The following is a 21,768-nucleotide window of genomic DNA, read 5'->3' on the forward strand; positions in this document are numbered from 1 at the left end:
TTGCAGCACGTGGGCTCTAGAGCATAAGGGCTCAGTAGTTGCGGCATGTGGGATCTTAGTTCCCTGACCAGGGATTGAACCCGGGACCCCTGCATTGGGAGCATGAAGTCTTAACCACTGGACCACCAGGGAAGTCCCGCCACTTTGCAAACTTTAAAACTGGATAATAATTTTACATTATTATGTTAAAATTTTATTATATATGTGTAAAAAAATTATGATCCTTAAAAGTTGCAACAAGATTGCTGTCAAATAGCTATTATATATCAATATGAACACATGCAGTATTCTTAGATCATAATTTATAAAGTAGGAGACCTGAGAGATCCTGCAGTTCAGTCCCTGGATTGCTCAGATGAGCCCAAGAAGAGTTGATAAACTCCTTAAGGTAACGTGGAGACTTTGTGGTGGAGCTTTTGGATCAGGCCTAAAACATATCAGTCCTGCATTATTTTTAATACAGGATTTTTAAAAAATAGTATAAAGAACCTAACAGCTGGACCTAGAATGATAATGGGGTAATAGTTTCTTTAACTTACTTGTATAAATGCTTCTTTTTTCTTCTTGAAACTAGGAAAACCTCTGCATGTTAGCGTCAATCAAACTAAATGACAAAAAGCATTCCTCTATTTTGGAAGAAAAGTGGATGACTCCTGTTTCTTTCATTATTGCTTTGAAAGAAGCTGGACTGAATATCTTCCCTACTGGACACTCTCACTTTTATGTTGTCATAAACTATAAGGTAAGAATGAATCTTACCAAATTTAATGTGCTGGACATTTAGAATGTTAGCAAGTATTAAATTTTATATAAATCTTAAGGTACACCAATAGTTTTCTGTATTCACTTATATAAGATTATAGTTAGAAAGGAAGGAATAAATAGCATGACCAGAAATCCAGGGTTCTCTCAAATTTAATACTCTGTTGTATGATCTTCATAATGACACATGGAGCATACCACAGCTGGTCAGTTTAGTGCAAAGGTAGTCTGAGCAACTTCCCATTTCGTATGCTTTCTTTCTCCTTCCAGACTTGATACGTGTAAGATTTCTAAAAAGAGTAAATGACTCAGCAGTTTCCCAAATATGATAAGTCAGGCAAAATTAGACATACAAGGACCACCAAACCCACTTCCTTCTATTTCTCGACAGAGCCTCCCTGTCTGCGTACAGCTTCATATGACTCATAAGTTTAGTTAAATGAGATCTTTCCATGTTAAACTGTGAGCTCCTTGAGGCGGGGCGGGGGGGGGGGGTGGGGGGGTGGCCGTTTCTTAATCAACTTTGATTCTTCTAGCACCAAGCCTATTCCTAGAATACACTAGATGTTTAGCAAATATTTATGATGCATGAATGAAGACAAAGTGGCTTCTAATCATGAAAGGTGTTTTGGGCAGAAGAGTTCTATACTCAAGAACAAGTTTATAATATACCAGAAAATGGCAATATAGGTAGACACTTACAACATTTGAAAATAATCCTGTCAATAAGAGTGTATACATATATGCGTAGGGAAAAAAAAACAACCTTAGTTTTAGTAACTGAAATTGCCAGTTACTCTACAAATGCTGAATGTCATATACTAGTCATCTTTTCAGAATATTATACTCAAGACTTTTTTTTTTCTGAACACCTATATTCTAGACATTGTTTTAGATGCTTAGGAAACAGTGAGTAAAACACAGGTCCCTGCCCTTGTGGAGCTTACATTCTAGTAGAGGGAGGCAAAAAGAAACAACAAACATAATAAACAAAATTATCTTATATGTCAAAAGGTGCTAAGTGGTATGGAAAAAGGAAAGGTACAATACCAAATAGGGTGTAGGGGGAGAGGGGTTCAATAAGGAGACAAGATTTGATCAACGCTTCAAGGTGGGGAATTTAGCCAAGTTGATATCTCTGGAAGGATATCAGCTTCCAGGTGGAGAGAAGACCTGGGGAGAGAGCCCAGAGGGCGTGGCCTGATGTGTTTGAGGATGGGAGGAACAGCAAGGAGGCCGGGGTGCCGAGAGAGCAAAGGGAGCAGAACAGGGGATAAGGGCAGAGAGATAATGGGGTGTACGGGGGATGTCAGACCACAGAGGCCCTTGTGGAGCATTGTTAGGACTTTGGATTCTACTCTGAAAAGGGAAGCCATTGCCCCGTTTTGAGAAAGAAGTCATGTAATCTTACATTTTATTTTATTTTTTTAATATTTGAATTTTATTTTATTTTTTAATAGTTTTTTTAAATTTTTATTGGATTAATTTTATTGGATTTTTATTGCATCTGCCCTACAGCAAAGTGAGTCAGTTATACATATATACATATATTCACTCTTTTTTAGATTCTTTTCCCATATAGGCCATTACAGAGTATTGAGTAGAGTTCCCTGTGCTGTACAGTAGGTCCTTATTAGTTATCTATTTTATATATAGTAGTATGTCTATGTCAATCCCAATCTCCCAATTTATCCCCCCCCACTTTTCCTCCCTTGTTAACAATAATTTTGTTTTCTACATCTGTGACTCTATTTCTGTTTTGTAAGTAAGTTCATTTGTACCATTTTTTAGATTCCACTTAGAAGTGATATCATATGATATTTGTCTTCTCTGTCTGATTAACTTCACCTGACTTACATTTAAATGGATCTGTGTTGAGACCAGACCAGACTATAGGAGGCCAAGGATGGAAGGGAGACTAGAGAGACTCTACGATCAACTCTATTTGTTTGTATATTGACAGCTTCCTTTGGTAGAAGTGAAAGCTTATCGACAAATGGCCCTGCTAAGTTCTGCTTTTGCGTTTGGTTGGAGCAAGTGGAATACAGTATGTGATTCTAAAAAAGTTTTATTTCAGGTATAGTATGTAAAATCCCCACTAAACTATTTTGTGCTCCAAAAGAAGATATTCAAAAGCTAAATGAATGTAGACCATGGTTTATCCTTTTAAAAAGGTGAAAAAGATTAACATTCAAAATGGAGTTTTACAACTTCATTTTCTTTAATTTTGTCAAAAATATAAAACCAAACCATGTAAAGGTTGTACGTTCATTGTCCATTATGGTATCAAATGCTCTTGATTTCAGGCCTAGAGACCTTATCTCTCTTTACATCAGCTGAAGAACAAATGTCAGCCTTTCACGTGAATATATCTATGATTCACAGACTTTCTCCTCTGAGAGGGTTAGGCCTCCAATTTAACTTTCTGGCACATTTCCTACTGCCTGATAAAGAATGTATCTTATCAAATTCTACAAGATTACTGATGAATATTATAGCATAAATGAGCCACCATGTTTATTTATCTTGTTTATTGTGTGTTTCTCCTATTACAATATAAGCTCCTTGAAGACAAGGTTTTTATTGTTGCAGTTGTTAGTTACTTATTAATATGTTTAGTTATTTTTTCTTTGTTGTTGTTATATCCCCAGCACCTAGAACAGTACCTGGCACTTGAAGCCATTCAATAAATATTTTTTAAGGAATTAATACATTTTGATAAGTTCCATAAACACCAAGATATAAACAGTTTCATGCTTTAAAAAAAATGGGACATTAAGAATGTTTCTTTTTATCTTAGCAATACAGGGAACTCAACTGAGCCCTTCAAATAAAATACTCTACTGTCAAAATACCCAATAAAAGAGGAACTATTAACATATTTTTCTTTCTTTTTCTTTAGGTGAGGGAACACCTTCCTAAAGAAGAACCCATTCAAAATCCTAATTGGACCCTTTTGATGTTTAGTGGTGATAGGGCACAAAGTCTCAAAATCAATGAATCCAGTGATGCATTCTCTGAAGCCCTTAAAGAAGAAACTGAGTTTCATTCTACTTTATATCACATGGTTAAGGATTTTGCTTCTAAAGAAGCAATGAAGAAAGTTAGGTGTTCCAACTGCCAGTTTGTTGACTCTGTATGCCACATGCTACTCTCAACTAGATTACTCAGCTATTCTTAATCCCTACTGATAAATTTTATTCAGTATGAAGAATGAAGCAACTTGGAGAAAAATCCGGTATTTCTACAATAAAGTGTAATGAGTGAATATATGTCAAATAGGCTGTTAAAATGATCTAATCAGCATTTTATACTCAAATTTCATTTTCTAAGAATTAGGGTTTTTTTCCTTATGCATACATGACCTACTGAGACTTCCAACGTTCACTGTATGAAAATTTGAATGGTTCTTTATTTCAATAAATTTTAACAAACAATAATATCTCCTCCTCAAAAAGCTCATTAAAAAATCATATAGGCGGGCTTCCTCCCCATTGTATTTTAGTTAGGAAGGTAATCACAAAAAGAGGGAATATAAAATATCTTACAGTCATTCTGAGAACCTCTGGTTCCATGCTATAATTTCCCAGCTAAAAGTTACTAATTTACAAAGTTCAGATACTGAAACTTTAAAAATCAAGATTAGCATTAGCACATTAGGATGTGCTGCAGTCACACTGGCGGTGGCCCATTGTGTTGGAGTCTGGTAAATGGCCACAAGATATGTTCTAGAGACGTCCAGGAGTCCCCATCCTGTGTGGGAGCAGCATCCACAGACTTCTGGAAAAATCGGCCTGTGAAGAAGCTCATCAATGCCGCAAATAGTACAATGAACGCGACAGAAAGCCAGAGTGCCTTATTGGCCTCTCTGATGGAAGTCTTGAGATTTGTTGCCCAGGAAGCTATTGTGTTATAACTACAAGGAAAACACAAAATCAGCATGTGGTAATCACAATAATCTGTTATTAGAAACAGTCCTTTTGTCAACAATAATCAAGTCATGCATCTGCCCTGCGTAATTTCACCAACACCTCCTCATAATAAGCTACATAGTATGATCTAGCCTCTTGGCTTTGGCCACAATCTGCTCCCCCCACCCCTTATAATTTTTAGAATTAAAGAAATGATGTGCTAAGGTAAGAATCTGAAAATTATGTGATTTAGGCATTATTTAACTCCTAACAAGTACATTTGAGTATTAAGTTCATTTTTTCAATCAGGTAAGGCAATTTATATTCCTGGGGTAGAAAAAATAATGTTATTTATTGGGTAGAGCAGGATATATGTACTTATAAACATGTCACTTATTTCTCACCATACCCTGGACTTTTGCTGTACTGAAATGCTAAAATTCCTTTTAGAAACACCCACCAAAAAAGCTTATTACAGCATCATTTAAGTCTTTGAAAATAGTTAACTATGTGTTTTACATGTGCTAATTCATTTACTCATGACAGCAAAGCAATGACATAGGTACTATTATCATCTCTATTTTATAGATGAAGAAATCAGTGCTCAAAAATGGATGAACTTGCCCAGGTCACACAGCTAGTCAGAGAGCTAATTCAAGCCTGGGCCATCTGGTTCCAAGGCCAAGTTCTTAACACTGTGAACTCACCTGCCTCTTGTAGTTCATAGGTTCAGGGATAATTGTTATACACCATATGGAGTTTGTTATTCATCTTAAATTTAACATTTTGAAAGGTCTTTTAGTAAAGTAATTTAAGATTAATACTGCTAACCCTGCCTTACCTTTCCCCATTCCACCAAAATGGTATCATTTAGCAAGTAGACAACTTACATTGAAAAGACATCCCATTTTGATGGATTATTTTTCTTTTCAGAAAGACTTGGCTTTCTTGTCCTTTCTACTGTTTCTTCTTCAGGTGGTTCTGAGTCATCTTTAGTTCTGTAAATAAATATTGTTTTTAAATATTAAACTATGGATAATATGCTATTATTATTTATAAGAGATGCTAAATTTTCCTGTATTACTAAGGAGGCTCGCAGATATTCGTTTTGCTTTAGAAAGATTTGATAAATAGCTAATTCTAAAAGTCAAATCACCAACTTTATATTTTTAACCATTTATAGGAATTTAATTTTTTAAAGTAACTTTCTGTATTTAGAAAAATAGCAAATGTTTGTTGTAGAAAGTTGGGATGCTAGCCAAAGAACAAATAAAAAAGGGGAGATTTACAAAGAACATGTGTAAGTTAGTCAATTTTCACCACTCATAATTAACCAGTGTTGTTACTGTGATTTTCCTTCTCTGCATGTGCGTGTGTGTGTCTGTGTGTGTATTAGTAACTACACTTTAAAAAGCAAATGTGGATGCTATATTTCTCCCTCTGTGTATTTTTCATTCAACGTATCATAAAATTTTTCTCATTAAGTTTTCTTTTACCACTTTTTTTTTTAATACTCTATATTAACAATTGATTTTACTCTTTTTTCTGTAGGTTTTTTGAGCAGTGCTAAAGTGGAATAACATCAAAGTGTCATTTATTCTTTCTCTAAAAAATCTTAATACTTTTAACATGTTTATGAAGATATGTTCAGTATAAAACTACCTAAAATAAACTATTAGTGGTCAGTGAGCTGGGAAGTAGCAAATGGGTTGACTGTATTTAAATAAAATCATATTATCTAAAGAGGGGTCCTTTACCTGAACAAAACTTGTTTCATTGTTCATGTTCCATGTTTCATGTTCACTGATGAGTGCCTAGTTGGATTTGAATTTTGAAATCCCAAACTTACAATCCCCTCACAATTGCCAAAGGGAATTGTGTCTCAAAGTTTTTGTTTTTGTTTTTCAGTCAAACACCTATAGGGAATGCATGTGATAGATTTTAGTTTGGTTTTTAAAGGCAACAAAGCCCAAAAGCCAGAATTCTTGTAGGATTCTCAAGGTTTCAGTCTTTCATTTGCAAAAACTTCTCAGTAGAAATCATACCATACTGACAAAAATTTAAAAGTAGATTATAATCTTTTCAAGGAAACTCTTGATTTTTTTTTTAACCCAGATCAGAAAATATCCATTATGTTAACTCTAAATCTAAAAAGAGTTCAATACATGCAATTAGACTCCCAGGATTATTTAAGGAAAAAATAAAGGCTTTGAGGGTAGGAACTATGTCTTTTTCATCTTTATATCTCTTAAGCTTGAGCGTAGTGTGTCTCATATAACAGGCACGCAATGAACGTGTTATAAAATCCACATAAAATCATTTCATTAAGATCTCTACAGACGAGGAAACTGGGACCAAATAAGGTTAAGCAATTTGTCCAATGTCATGCAAGGATTTAGAGGCAGCATTTCTTCTTGTCCCTCCCTCTTGCCCTCTACCTTTCATTATAGAAGTATATTTTATTTAACTTGCTAGATATAGAGATAGCAATGTAGAGTTTTATGTTTCCCCTAGTCTTCATTTACTTAAAGGGAAGACATGTATATATAATGCGCATATATTACATATGACATTATATGTTGTAAATAATTCATCTAAGTATATGAAAATTTTATTTCTGTGGCTCTTTATTGAACTTTCCCCCTGATGACAAGATACCTATACAGGAAAAAAATTCTCTTCACGTATCTGGCAAATTCCAGGTTCTTTTCTAACTTAAGACCGCAAACCTTGAAGTACTGAGTGCTATGAGAGTGAATGTATTAGCAAGTAACATTTATATAGTAGTTTATAGTTCACAAAAGTCTTAAACAATGAATGATCTTTTTGATGATGCAGCATTGACCTCATCTCCACAGAATAAAAGTGATCCCCACTATTTATGCCCAGCACATCAGGTTAATAAACACATCAAGCTTCACCTACTTTAGTTCACATTTTTCTTCTTCAGCATCTGCCCAGGAATAGGTGCTAATAAATCGATGTAATGAGGGACGGTGTTCGCTCTGCTTTGACCCCAAAATACGCCTAAATAAAGATGATTATAGCCACTTGTCAAATCAAATACTTCTGTAGCCATTACCAATTTATTTCCCACTACCTAAATCAATACAAAGATGATACATTCTTATTTTTTCCTTGGCATATTCATGTAATGCTCATTTCATAAGAAATAATTTCATGAACATATGCCAATTTTTATAATTATTCTGCATATACTCCATACAAATCAAATGTTACTATATCACTTATTTCAAATATTTACTTTAGCCCAGTTATAAAACCGTAAGGTTCCCAAAGAGCCACCATAAAATTACACTTACCAACTGCTTGACCTCCTACTGAATCGGTCATTATTTTCCATCCCAGCCACCTTTAAAGTTCAGATGTTAAGGAAATAATAAAATATGAATTTAGTGAAATAAATTTATATTTCTGTCATATGAAAATAAATTTGCTTTTGACTAAGAACACTTAGGGATTTGCTTACCATTCCTGCATTTCCAATATTTCTGGGCAAAGAGGCAATGGTCACTCTTCGAAGAGAAGATGGCTACCCAAAGGGGGAAAATGTACACTTAGAAAATTCTCAATGTTTTATCCTTGTATGAAACACTGATGGGTATTCTTTTTTTTTTTTTTTTTTTTTTTTGATGGGTATTCTTGAATGTACACATCCATGTACTTGACCACTGATGAGTTAAACAGGAGACATATTTTCAAGGATTTTGTTATGGCCAAATTGCCTTCCAGAAATATTCTGCCAATTTATATTCTACCTTCTCCAACAATGGATAATTTTTGCCAATCAAGTAAGGAATATAAGGCTTTCTGTTCAGGTTTCCAGTAACACTGAACACTGTTTTTTTTTTTTCTGTGCCAAATAACCCTGTATGTATCTGCTGTGAGAACCACCTGTTTATGATTTTTGCCTATATTAATTTTGTTAATGATATTTCTTGGCAGAATTTTTTTATTGTTAATGTAGCCAAATCTTTTTGTCTCTTCTTCTCTCTCTCTTTTTTTTTTTTTTTTTTTTTTGTTATCTTTGGTTTTATTTTGTGGTTTTTTTTTTTTTTTGGCCACATCGTGTGGCATGCAGGATCTTTGTTCTCTGACCAGGGATCGAACCCGTGCCGCCTGCAATGGAAGCGTGGAATCTTAAATATTGGACCGCAAGGGAAGTCCCTCATCTCCTCCCCTCTTTTGCTACCATTTCTTTTATGCTTGGAAAGGTTTTCCCCAACTCAAGAGGAGATAAAGATGCACCTATTTTAGGGATTTTTTTTCATGGTTTCATTTTTTCCATTTAACACATTTAAGGATGAGTATGACATTATAATGAATGGATGTGTTTACACCTCAGCCTTGAGATTTGTACAGGAGAATGTTATATTTTGTGGCTCTTCACATTTAAATAAGTAGAACTTCAGGAAATAAACTGAAAAAGTTTTATGTGAATTCTTTTCTTAAGCCACCATTCCTAATTTAATTTTATAGGTTAGTTGAACATCAAAAATATCAAATTGTGGTCCAAAAACCTGGGTTCTAATCATGATTCTATCACTACAGGATCATAACTAATCACTTAACTTCTGTGAAAGTTAATTTCCTCATCTGTGAAAAAGATTTGGATGGAATGATTTTAAAGTCCCTTGCTCAAAAATTCAGTGAAATCTTGATTTTCAAACTGACAAAAACTGCTCGTTGACTTTCAATATCCCGTTTTCCCCTTCTACTTAGTAACAAACTCCACTAATCTTTAGTTAGGCATACAGCCTCCAGAATAAAAGCTGTTTTCATCTTATTTCCAACAAAGAATGAAAAGGGAAATGTTATCTGGGACTTCAAGGAAGTGTCTTCAGAGGTAGAGAGAACACCTGTTCTCGCTTCTTCCTTTTTCTTGGAGCATGACTCAACATAATGACTAGGACTTGGTACCCAGAAATGACAAAGCTATCTTAGACTATGAGATGGAAGCAAAGCGCTGAGGTTGATGACTCGGCAGGAGAGACAGGGACTGGGATTTTGTGAAGCTGCTCTGCCATTGTTGGACTGCTTATTCCCAACTTTGGTTTCACATGAGAGAGAAACTATCATTACACTGGCTTTCCTCTCGCTGCCAGGCAAACTTAATTGATATACAAATATTGCAAGAAGTATAAAAGTGTACATATATAAACATAAACACATGTATATATACATAACACATATATATGAATTAAAATCACTGTTGTTTTATGATTTACATTTAAAGCCATGTTGCTTCAAGTAATATTTTAAAACCATCTCAGCTATAACATTTGATAGACATTTGTTACCTTAGAGTTTAGAGAAGCTGAACGTTTTTTAATTTGGCAGTCACCTGAAAGGGAAAAACACATTTGTGTATTTTTGGAATTACATGTGCAATTTAATGCAAGGGTCTTAATTCTTTACAAAGAAAAGCAATGGTTAGAAAATATTTATTTAAGACCCTAGAGACTACTGAGCAATATAAATATCTGGTTATCATTTATCTGGTGATTCATAACATTAGTAATCTGAACCAATGGAATACAGTCCTCTATGTCACTGCCAATGTCCGCAATGCCTGCCTAACACAGAGGGGGCACTAAGTGAATGTCTGCTGAATCAATGAGTCCAAAATTACAGATCAGAAGATCATCAAATGTATTACTTTTCAAGAAGAAGGAACAGATCATTAAAATGAAAATTCTGCCTATAAACATTCATACTGTCTATTTAAAATAAAACTATAAGATTTATATAAGCCTTCTGTTAAGATATTCTCCATGGTCTCAGATGTCTCCCTATTTTCCAATCCATTGATCAGCTTATTCTGTCACAGTCCTTCCTTGTTCAAGGGATACAAAACCATTGTTGATAAGAGTGGTTCATTTATGCTATTGTGCCTTGCTTTATGTGTGGAGAAAAAGCCAATTCTAACATATTCTAAGTAGGACAACACTGGGGTCAACTCAATGAGTTGGATTAATTATATTCTGTCATGTCATCATTTTAATGAAATCTTGGTGTCTACCATAAAATCCATCTTGTCTCCTAATTTGTTTTCTAACTGACATCTTACTCTGGGCTATATAAATAACAGGAATGAGTTATTTCTTATATTCTCCTATGTATCATATCCTTCTAATATAATCTTAACATAAGGGTCTTATACTAAAGACATTATATAATAAGAATTAGTAAGAGAGAGAATAAAAAGAAGAAAGTTAGAAAAACATAACTGATACAATTATCTTAAACTTTTATTACCTTCATCTTCAAGAGGGTTAAAAGTCCTTTCATTTTGCAAAAGAACCTGTTTTAGTTCTTCTAATTCAGCGTGCTCTTTGGCATACATTCTCTTCAGATTTTCTACATGCTGAATCATCACTTCGACGGCTTTACTAACCCGGGTTTCCTAGCAGGAAAAAAAAAAAAGAACAAATTTACATTGAAAATACTTTTCTTGATACCCAGTTAAAAGACAGTGAATTAGACACATGCACTTATGTTCACTCCATCCTTAAATGCTACAAAAATGACAAGGTTTTTTTTTAAGGCATGAGTAGACAAGGGTAAATAGAACGGAAGAGGATACAAAAAATTTTTGAACACCTGCCAAGTAGAAGGACCGGTGATAAATGACTAAGACCTGAAAAGCTGAACCCTAAAAAAGGCAGTAAGAAAAGCCTAGAAGCCACCTGGGTTATACCACAGAAAGCTGCAAATTCTCAGGAATTAGTGGTGCCTTTGGAATTAAGCTTGAAGACAGAACAGAAGAAATGATTGAAAATCTGTGTAAAAAGTGATTAGATCCACAGATCCCCTCCCTTGGTGAAAGACTACAAAAGCTGGCTATCTAGAGAGAGTTAACCAGAGTGTCTGTGGATTGAGCAGTAACAAATAGTTGATGGTGAGTGGATCATACAGAAAAGAATAGATTTAAGCAAAAAACTCTCTATATATATTGAATCTAGAGATATGGAGCCTTATTCTTCCAACTATCAAACACTTGTAGCCAAGCTTATACTCTCAAGACTGGCAGTTGAAGACTTTTCTCTGAGGAATCTAACATTGCAAGATGACAGTCTTAAAACTACCAACGTTAAGAGTATCCCAGTGACACAACCTAGCTTGTGTGAAGCTCAGAGCCAACAAGAAACTTCCCCACCCAACATATACAGAGCTCCCAGTCAGCTGTATACTGGATCATCACTAGTCAGAGGAAAGCCTCTAGCCTGAGAAAAGAAAATCAAAACAAAAAGAAAAAAACTAAAATTTCAATGAAACTATCAATATCTTCAGAAAAGTAAGAATAAATATGGCATCTATGAAATAAGAACAAGATATTAAAAAGCAACATTCTGAGAATTTTAAAAGTCTGGAAATTAAAAATGTGATAAAAAATATGTAACTTAAGAGAAGAGTTTCAAGATAAGGTTGAGGAAATTTCTCTGAAACTACAGCAAAAAGACAAAAATGTAGAAAACAGACAAGAAAGGACCAGTTCAGGAGAAAGGAATACAAGAAGTATAGAAAACGTAGAAAAATTCCATCAAATGTAGAAAAGGAAACAGTTCAAGAAAATGTCTGAACTCAAGAAATAACTTTCCAGCTTAGGGCCTAAAACAGTGGTCGAAAATAAACCCATGCCAAGGAAGGACAGTAGGGGTAAGAGGATATCCTAAAAGGTTCTGGAAAGTAAAAAGGGGTTATAAACAAAAGTTCAAGAGTCAGAATGGCATCAAAGTTTGATAGCAACTCCAGAAGCTAAGAAGAAGATGAAAAATTATGAAGGAAATGATTTCTAACCTAGAATCCATCACCCAGGTACCATAAAGTCATAAAGAATAAAGCCATTTTCAGTTATATAACATTTTAAAAAGTTTACCTCCCAGGCATTCTTTCCCTCAGAAAAACACGTGAGATGTTCCACCAAAATAAAAAAGTAAACCAGCAAAGAAGGAGGTATGGGATTCAGGAAATGGGATTCAACTCAAGAAAGAAGTGAAAGAAATCTTCATTTAAGAATTCCTAAGACTTCTGTGGTGAGCCTGAAGAACAGTCAGTTGAGATTGACAGGTCAAAAATCTCTGGAAGCAACATCTCAATGAAGAAATTGCCAGAATACCTGATGAGTTTGAATGTATTGTGAGATCTAGACTCCCTGGGAGAGGCTGAGAATAAATTAGAGATAAGTAAATAGAAAACTAAGCATAACAATCATGGCAAAGGAAAATGATTAACTCCACGAAGAACATGAACATTGTGCAAAGAAGGAAAAGACTGCTATTCTCTGCTATGAATAGAATTTACACAGGCATAATAATGTTTACAGATAATATAGATCTAATATTATTCATCCACTTTTTTTAATTAAAAAATTTTTATTATGATAATTTCAACAGACACAAAAAGTACACAATAAGCCCACACATATCTATTAACCAGTTTCAAGAACCACCAACATTTTGCTATATGAGTTTCATCTCAAATTTTGAATGCTATTTCTTTTTAAGTACAGGTGATGGACATCATGCTGTTTTACTCATAAACATTTCAGTAAGTATCTAAAAAAAAACAAAATAGGAGTGTGTTGTCTTAAATAACCACAATGCCATGATCACTTCTAACAACATTAACAGAAACATCGTATCATCTAATCCATATTCAAATTTCCCCAATTGTCTCAAAAACATCTATTTACAGTTTTGTTTGAATTTGAACCTGACAAAATGCATTCATTTTCTTTTTTCTTTTTTTTATATTGATGTGTAATTCACAATATAAAATTTACTATTTTAAAGTGAACAATTCAGTGACATTTAGTACATTCACAGTGTTGTGCAACCACCACTTCTATCTAGTTCCAAAACATTTTTATCACCCCAAAGTAAAACCCCATACCCACTAAGCAATTACTCCCCACTCACCCCTCCCCAAAACCTAGCAAACACCAATCTTCTACCTTTCTCTAAAGATTTACCCATTCTAGATAGTATATATAAATAGAATTATATAATATGTGACCTTTGTGTCTAGCACCTATAGTTTGCATAAATTTTTCCAGATTCATCTACATTGTAGCATGTATCAATACTTCATTCCTTTTAATGGCTAATAATATATTAATAATACGATAATAATATTGCAATTTCCCCACATCCTTGTCAACACTATTTTCCTTCTTCCTTCCTTTCTTTTTCTATTATTATAGCTATCCTAGTGGGTGTGAAGAGGTATATCATTATGGTTTTGATTTTTATTTCCCTAATAATTAAGCATCTTTTCATGTGCTTATTGGCCATTTGTATATCTTCTTTAGGGAAATGCCTATTCAAGTCTTATTTGCATTTTTTAATTGGGTTTTTTCTCTTTCTGTCAAGCTGCAAGCATTCTTTATATATTCTGAATACTAGACCGTTATCAGATATATGATCTTCAAATATTTTCTTCCATTCTGTAGATTATCTTTCTACTTTCTTGATAATGTCCTTTGATACACAAAAGTTTTTAATTTTGAGGAAGTCCAATTTATCTATTCTTTTGCTATTGCTTTTGCTTTTGTTGTCATATACTCCCTCATTTAACAAAAACTTTTTGAGTACTTGCTATGCACATTTTAGGCATTGGGGAGACAAGCAGTGAGCCATACTGACACATATTCCTGCCTTCATGGAGCTTATATTCTAGTGGGAGGAGATAGACAACAAATAAGACGTCAGTAAAACATAATAATATGCTAAAATGTGATCAGCATTATGAAAAAAGACAGGGAAAGGGAGGATCAGAAGCTCTGGGGTGGAAGGGGTTGAAATTTTACAAGGGAGCTCAGGTGGTCAGCTGGGCTATTCTATGAAGGTGACATTTGAACAAGACTTGGAGAAGGTGAGGGCTAAGACATGTGGACACCTGGAGGAAAAAATATTCTAGGCATAGGGAACAGCTAGGACTGGGGGCCTGAGTTGGCAGCATGATGAACAGAAACGAGTCTCATGTGGCTGGTGTGCAATAACCCAGGAATACAGTCGCAGAAAATAAAGTCCAAGGGGTAAGAAGGCAGGGGAATCATGTAGATCTTTCTAAGCCATCATAAGGACTTTGGGTTTTATTATGAAAAAAATGAGGAGCCACTGGAGGGCTTTGAACCAATAAGTAACATGAAAAAAAAAAAAGTAGCATGATCTGGCTTAAGTTTTAAAAGGATTATTCTGGCTGTTTTATTGAGAAGTGACTATGGGGGTGGTGTGGGGATTGGATTTAGATGGAGACAAGAAGACCATGTAGGAAGATATTGTAGTAATCTGGGAAAAAATAGAATGGTGGCTTAGATTAAGGTGGTAGCTGTGGAGAGGGAAATGAGTGGTTGAATTCCAGACATGTTCTGATGGTAAAGTGAATAGGATTGTCCATAGGATTAGATGTGGCGTGTGAGAGAAACGTGTTGAGAATTACCCCCAAGGTTTTCCAGCCCCAGCAACTGGAAGGACAGAGTTGCCCTTTACTGAGGTGAGGAGACTATGTGTGGAACAGTTTTTGGAGGGACTGTCAACAATTTATTTTTGGATGTGTTAAGCTTAAGTTGTTTATCAAACTTCCAAGCTACATCAACAGTAGCAGATTCTAGTCTGAAACTCATGGCAGAGGTTTGGGATAAGTGTGTGAATTGGGGAGTCATCAGTTGACTACATGGGATAGTATGGGAATTGAGTGACGATGGAAATCAGACGTGCACAGGTGAATCTCTGGGGCCCATCAAGATTAAGAGGGCTGGGAGAAAGGGTGGGACCCATAAAGGAGTCTGGAAGGGATTGGCCCATGATGTAGAGAGAAGGACCAGGAGACTGTGGTACCTGGAAACCAAGTGAGGAGAGTGTTTCCAGGAGGAGGAAGAGCTCAGCCGTGTTGAATGTAGCAGACAGGTTAAGGAAAATGAGTAGGTTAAGGCTGACTAGAATATGCTTCAGAGAGACTGGGAGGAGAGAAATTGGAAACAGTGAGCACAATTCTGTTGAGGAGATTTGCTAAAAATGGGAACAGAGAAACAGGGTGGTAGCCAAAGGAGAAAGAGTGAAAGATGTTTTTTGTTTGTGTTTGTTTTGTGTTATTTTTCCTGTCTTAAAAACAACGTATTTGTGTGTTGATGGGAATGATTCAGTAGCGTGGGGAAAAACTGGAGATGGAAGAATGCAGGGAGAACTGGGTCCCAAGATTCTGAGTAATTTATAAGGGATGAGATCTTATATACAGGTGGGACGGTTAGCCATGGATAGGATGAGAGACAACTCATCTTTCGTACCAGGAAGGAAGGCAATGTCAAGGGTTTAGGTGCTTGTAGGTTCAGAGTTTTTGGCAGGTCCCTTCTGACTGCCTCAACTTTCTTACTGAGTTAAGAAACAAAGTCATTATTTGACAGAGAGAGAGGGGAGGACATGATGGTGATTTGAGGAGACAGGAGAAAGTGTGAAAGATGGGAAGCCCCAAGGACCACTTGAGGTTTGCGATGAATTTCAAAGGAACTCAGTCAGCATAGAGGTGTGAGGTTTTCCAGCTATGCAGGTATAATCAGGTGGAGAAATGGACTTAAAACAAGGTTGTAGATTTTCCTAATGATTAAAAGAAAACAAGAGAAGGAAAAGTGTTGAGGGTTCGTGCAAGGGAGCAAATGTTGTGTTTGACCATGGAATTTAAGCTCAGTTAGGAAAGAAGAGAGATCAACAATAAGGTGAAAGACAGTGAAAAGGTGTGAGGGGGAAAGATTGATAAATAAATATTCATCTTTTTAGTAGGAAACCAATAAATATCTAAAACTGAAAACAAATCACTTAGTGACAGTATAAGCATATTATTTGGAGATATGAATATTAATAAAAAACAAACCAAAAGAGTTGAAAGTTGTTGCTCTGGAACATGCAAAATGGGATAAGAAGGCTTTGAGAACTACTTGACTTTTTTTAAAAAAGCTATGCACATAAGTAACTTTAATAAAAATAAAACAAAGAATATTACTACCTGGCGAGGGGTTAAAAAGAAACTAGAATATTAGAAGTGTATAACAAATGTTCAGACTAAAACTATCATCACAGTGAAATGTCTCCTTCTTAGGAAAATATATTTTAACAAGTTTGTTTAGGTAGAGATTCAAAAATTTAAAGTCTCCCCAGATTTTCCCACAAAGAAAATTTTGAAAATCTACTTCTCTATGAATGAGTGTGCAAAGATGCGTAAACAAGGATATTTATTGTAGCATTGTTTAAAATAGGAAAATATCAAGAACATTCTGAAATGATCAAATATAGTTTTTTCCTAGAAATGTAATCCACTTTTAGTAATTTCATTGTAACTGGAGAAAGGGAGACAAATTACCTGATTAATGGCTCCTAACATCTCAGCCCTACTGGCCACTCGTGCTGTGCACTGACTGAGGAACGTTATACTCTTCTCCAGCTTCTTAATGATTTCCTGGGCTTGGCTGTCATCTTCACAAAGAGGTGTTAAAGACTGCACAGAAAGTAAAGTATTAAAAAGTATACAACCCAAGTATTCAGCAAGTGATTCTAACACTGACTATATTGTAAATGCACATGAATCTATTATCGTTGTGGAAGGTGAAAAGCAGCAGCAAAGACCAATAATGAATGATACTGAAATATTAATACCTTCGTTGGTTATGAGGTAGACCTATGCAGGTATTCACAAAGCCTTTTATACTATTTTTGATCCCTTCCTTCTTTACTTCCCAAATTTGCTACTCCTTCATGTGTATTTATATCTTTCTTCTACAATTAATAGGATGGGATGTAATTAATTGGCAATGGTAAAGAAATTATGCCTATAAATGAACTGAATGCACTATATGAAGATCATAGTTTGAACTTTTAAGAAAAGTAGTAAAAATATACTCGAATTAGATATGACTCTGATTACTATATTTGCTCTTCCATTGACGACAAGGTGAGATTGGGCTGGTTAGGCCTGTACGCCTTCATTGCCTTATGAATATTTATCTCAAACCTGTGCCCTTGAACGAAGATGATGGCTTTCCAGATGGAAGGCCATCTGTTTCACTGGAGTGGAGAAAGAATTAAGAGAACAGCATATTTGGAAGCCAACAAGCCATTGCTCATTAGTTGTGTGATCATAAGCAAATTTCTAATACTTGCCCATGTCTAAAATACCATAAATTTTGTATAGCATCAGAAAAGAAAAGTGCTGCCAATAAAACCATAAGGCATCATTGACTATAAATTGCATCTTAATTCTACAAATGTTATAATATCAAGCTTTCTGATTTGCTTTTTCCTCATCTGTCAGATGGAGACAACTACATCTTCTTTCCAGGAATATTGTGACATGAGAGGTAATAGATGCCAATTGCTTGTCACACAGTAGATGCTCAATGAATAGCAGCCACTTCTGAAACAGGCAGATATGTATGAGTTGCAACTGGAAAGTTGCTAACAACTGGAATGACCATTGTCAAACATACAGTTTCTTACTGCAGTTTAAATAACCACCATTAGTTAGAAAGAGAAGAGCATATATTAGTTGTTAGTCAAACAGAATATGGCTTACCAAAACTTAATCATGAAGAAATAGAAATTTTGAGTAGACCTATAATTAGTAAGGAGATTTAAGCAGTTATAAAGAAAAAAAAAATCTCCCAAAGAGGAAAAGTCCAGTTCCAGATGGTTTCACTGGAGAATTCTATCAAACAGCTAAAGTAGAGTTAATACCAATCCTCCTGAAACTCTTGCAAAAAATTGAAGAGGAGGGAACACTTCCAAGTTCATTCTCTGAGGCCAGAATTACCCTGATACCAAAGCCAGACAACAACATTACAGGAAAACTACAGACCAATATCCATTATGAATAGTGATGTAAAAATCCTCAACAAAATACTAGCAAATTGAATTCAATAGCACATTAAAAGGATTATACACCATGACCAAGTGAGATTTATTCCTGGAATGTAAGGATGGCTCAACATATGAAAATCAATCAGTGCAATACACCACATTAACAGAATGAAGGATAAATATCCCGTGATCATCTAAATTGATAAGAAAAGCATTTGGCAAGATTCAACACCTTTCATGATAAAAATATTCAAAAAAACAGAAATACAAGGAAACTATCTCAACATAATAAAGGCCATATATGAACACCCACAGCTAAAATCATACTCAATGGTGAAAGACTGAAAGTTTTTCCTCTAAGATCAGAAACAAGGCAAGGATGCCTACTCTCACCACTTCTATGCAACTTAGTACTGGAAGTTCTATCCAGAGCAGTTAGGCAAGTAAAAAAGTATATTCAAAAAATCCATATTGGAAAGGATGAAGTAAAATGATCTTTGTTCACAGATGACATGATCTTACATAAAGAAACCCCTAAAGATTCCACAAAAAGACTGTTAGAACTAATAAAAAAATTCAGCAAAGTTGTAGGATACAAAATCAACAGACAAAAATCAATTGCATTTCTATGCAATACCAGTGAACCATCTAAGAAGGAAATTAAGAAAATAATTCCACTTACAATAGCATCCAAAAAAATAAAACAGTTGAGAATAAACCTAACCAAGGAGATGAAAGACTTGTACACTGAAAACTACAAAACATTGCTGAAAAAATGAAAGAAGACACAAAGGGGAAGGCATCCTGTGTTCATGGACTGGAAGACTTAATTTTGTTAAGATGTCCATACTATTCAAATCAATCTACAGATTCAATGTAATCTCTATCAAAATCCCAAAGGCATTTTTTGCAGAAATTGAAAAATTCATATGGAATCTCAAAGGACCCTAAAGAGCCAAACAATTTTGAAAAAGAAGTACAAAGATAAAGGTATCCCATGTCTTGGCTTCAAAACACATTACAAAGATGCAGTAACCAAAACAGTATGGTTCTGGCATAAAGACAGACCAGTGGAACAGAATAGCATGCCCAGAAATAAACCTATACATATATGGTCAAATGATCTTTGACAAGGGTGCCAAGACTACAAAATGGGGAAAGGATAGTCTCTTTAACAAATGATGTTGGAAAACTGCAAAAGAGTAAAGTTGGGCTCTTATTTTACACCATATACAAAAATCAACTCAAAATGGATTAAAGACCTAAATGTAGGACCCCAAACTATATAACTCTAGAAGGAAACATAGGGGGAAATCTTCATGACATCATATTTGGCAATGATTTCTTGAATATGACACCAAAAGCATAGGTTACAAAAGCAAAAATAGACAAATAGCACTACATCAAACTTACAGACTTTTGTGCATCAAAGGACATAATAAACAGAATGAAAAGGCAACCTATGTAATGGGAGAAAATATTTGCAAATCATAAATCCTATTTTAAAATTGGCAAAGGACTTAGACATTTTCCAAAGATGATATACAAATGGCCAATAAGCATATGAAAAGATGCTCAACAATACTAATCATCAGAGAAATGCAAATCAAAACCACAATGAGATACCACATTGCACCTATTAAATGGCTACTATCAGAAAACAGAAAATAGGGACTTCCCTGGTGGTGCAGTGGTTAAGAATCCACCTGCCAATGCAGGGGACACGGGTTCGAGCTCTGGTCCAGGAAGATCCCACATGCCGCGGAGCAACTAAGCCTGTGCGCCACAATGACTGAGCCTGTGCTCTAGAGCCCACGAGCCACAACTACTGAGCCCATGTGCTGCAACTACTGAAGCCTGTGCGCCTAGAGCCCATGCTCCACAACAAAGAAAAGCCACCACAATGAGAAGCCGGTGCACCACAACAAAGAGTAGCCCCACTCACTGCAACTAGAGAAAGCCTGCACACAGCAACGAACACCCAATGCAGCCAAAAATAAATTAATTAATTAAAAAAAAAAGAAAACAGAAAATAACATGTTGGCCAGGATGTAGAGAAATTGGAACCTTGGTGCACTGTTAGTAGGATTGTAAAATGGTAACATCACTGTGCGAAACAGTATGGTGGTTCCTCAGAAACTTAAAATAGAACTCCATATGATCCGGCAATCCAACATCTGGGCATATTTCTAAAAGAATTGAAAGCAGGGTCTTGAAGAGATATTTGCACACCCATGTTCATAGCAACAATATTCAATGTTCACAATAGCCAAGAGGTGGAAGTAACTCAAATGTCCATCAATAAATGAATGGATAAACAAAATGTGGTATATACATACAATGGAATATTTCATTCAGCCTTAAAGGAAGGAAGGCCTGCCACATGCTACAACATGGATGAATTTGAAGACATTATGCTAAGTGAAATAAGCCAGTTACAAAAAGACAAATACTATATGATTCCACTTACATGAGCTATCTAAAGTAGTCAAATTCATAGAAACAGAAAGTAGAATGGTGATTACCAGGGGCTGAGAGAAGGGCAAAAGGGGAATAGTTTAATGGCTATAGAGTTTCAGTAAGCAAGATGAAAAAGTTCTGAAGATCTATCTCACAACAACGTGAATATACTCAACACTACTGATGTACACTTAAAATGGTTAATATGGTAAATTTTACATTATGTGTTTTTTTAACCACAGTAAAAAACAGAATATGGTTTCTATATTTTTATTTTCTTTTTCCAAAATGAACCCCCTTAATTTTCCAACCCATCCATATATTTATGGTGACTTCACAAAGCAGAAGAATAATAGTAGTTGCTACATTTCTGTGTACCTTACAGAAGGTTTGCCCATTATCTGACAAGACTGAAATGTCACCATTCTCTTTCTTCAGTTAATTAAATGGAAATCGTCTTTTGATTCTCTTCTTTGAAGCTTAACATTGATATTATCTCCTATTGCTCAGTTTTCTGCGTAATTACTCTTCTGCCTGAAATCTATTTGAAGATACAGAGAGATGGCAGAAGATTCACATAACTACTTTAAATGACATTTATTTGTTTTATTGCTTATACCCTCCTATTGGTGAACCTTTTATCTTAGCCTGATCCTGAATTCTTACCTCCTATTAATTCACATTTGAGTCAGGCAGGGCTTGGTACCCAGTGTTGGTTTTAGTCATACAAGTAAACTCTTACGTAATTTTGAAAACTTTATTAATAA

The 21,768-nt window shown here is 35.1% G+C and overlaps 2 protein-coding genes across 8 annotated transcripts in view; one reads left to right on the forward strand and one right to left on the reverse strand.

The window, feature by feature from the left end:
* DNAI7 (dynein axonemal intermediate chain 7) overlaps nucleotides 1–6,127 on the forward strand; it is an 84,791-nt gene extending 78,664 nt beyond the window's left edge. For all 7 annotated transcript variants that reach the window (XM_057556492.1, XM_057556495.1, XM_007194848.3 and 4 more), the window contains 3 exons: nucleotides 575–742; nucleotides 2,726–2,839; nucleotides 3,665–6,127. In XM_057556492.1, the coding sequence (XP_057412475.1) occupies nucleotides 575–742; nucleotides 2,726–2,839; nucleotides 3,665–3,943 (561 nt within the window). In that variant the 3' untranslated portion in view covers nucleotides 3,944–6,127. The remainder of the gene's footprint in view (nucleotides 1–574; nucleotides 743–2,725; nucleotides 2,840–3,664) is intronic.
* IRAG2 (inositol 1,4,5-triphosphate receptor associated 2) overlaps nucleotides 4,435–21,768 on the reverse strand; it is a 92,350-nt gene continuing 75,016 nt past the window's right edge. Inside the window, exons 32-39 of the mRNA XM_057556491.1 lie at nucleotides 17,049–17,183; nucleotides 10,953–11,100; nucleotides 9,995–10,038; nucleotides 8,164–8,226; nucleotides 7,997–8,046; nucleotides 7,599–7,700; nucleotides 5,564–5,671; nucleotides 4,435–4,678 (exon numbers count right to left, since the gene is read on the reverse strand). Coding sequence (XP_057412474.1) covers nucleotides 4,435–4,678; nucleotides 5,564–5,671; nucleotides 7,599–7,700; nucleotides 7,997–8,046; nucleotides 8,164–8,226; nucleotides 9,995–10,038; nucleotides 10,953–11,100; nucleotides 17,049–17,183 — 894 coding nt within the window. The remainder of the gene's footprint in view (nucleotides 4,679–5,563; nucleotides 5,672–7,598; nucleotides 7,701–7,996; nucleotides 8,047–8,163; nucleotides 8,227–9,994; nucleotides 10,039–10,952; nucleotides 11,101–17,048; nucleotides 17,184–21,768) is intronic.

The sequence above is a fragment of the Balaenoptera acutorostrata genome, chromosome 11 (assembly GCF_949987535.1).
Source record: "Balaenoptera acutorostrata chromosome 11, mBalAcu1.1, whole genome shotgun sequence".
NCBI classification, from domain to species: Eukaryota; Metazoa; Chordata; class Mammalia; order Artiodactyla; family Balaenopteridae; genus Balaenoptera; species Balaenoptera acutorostrata.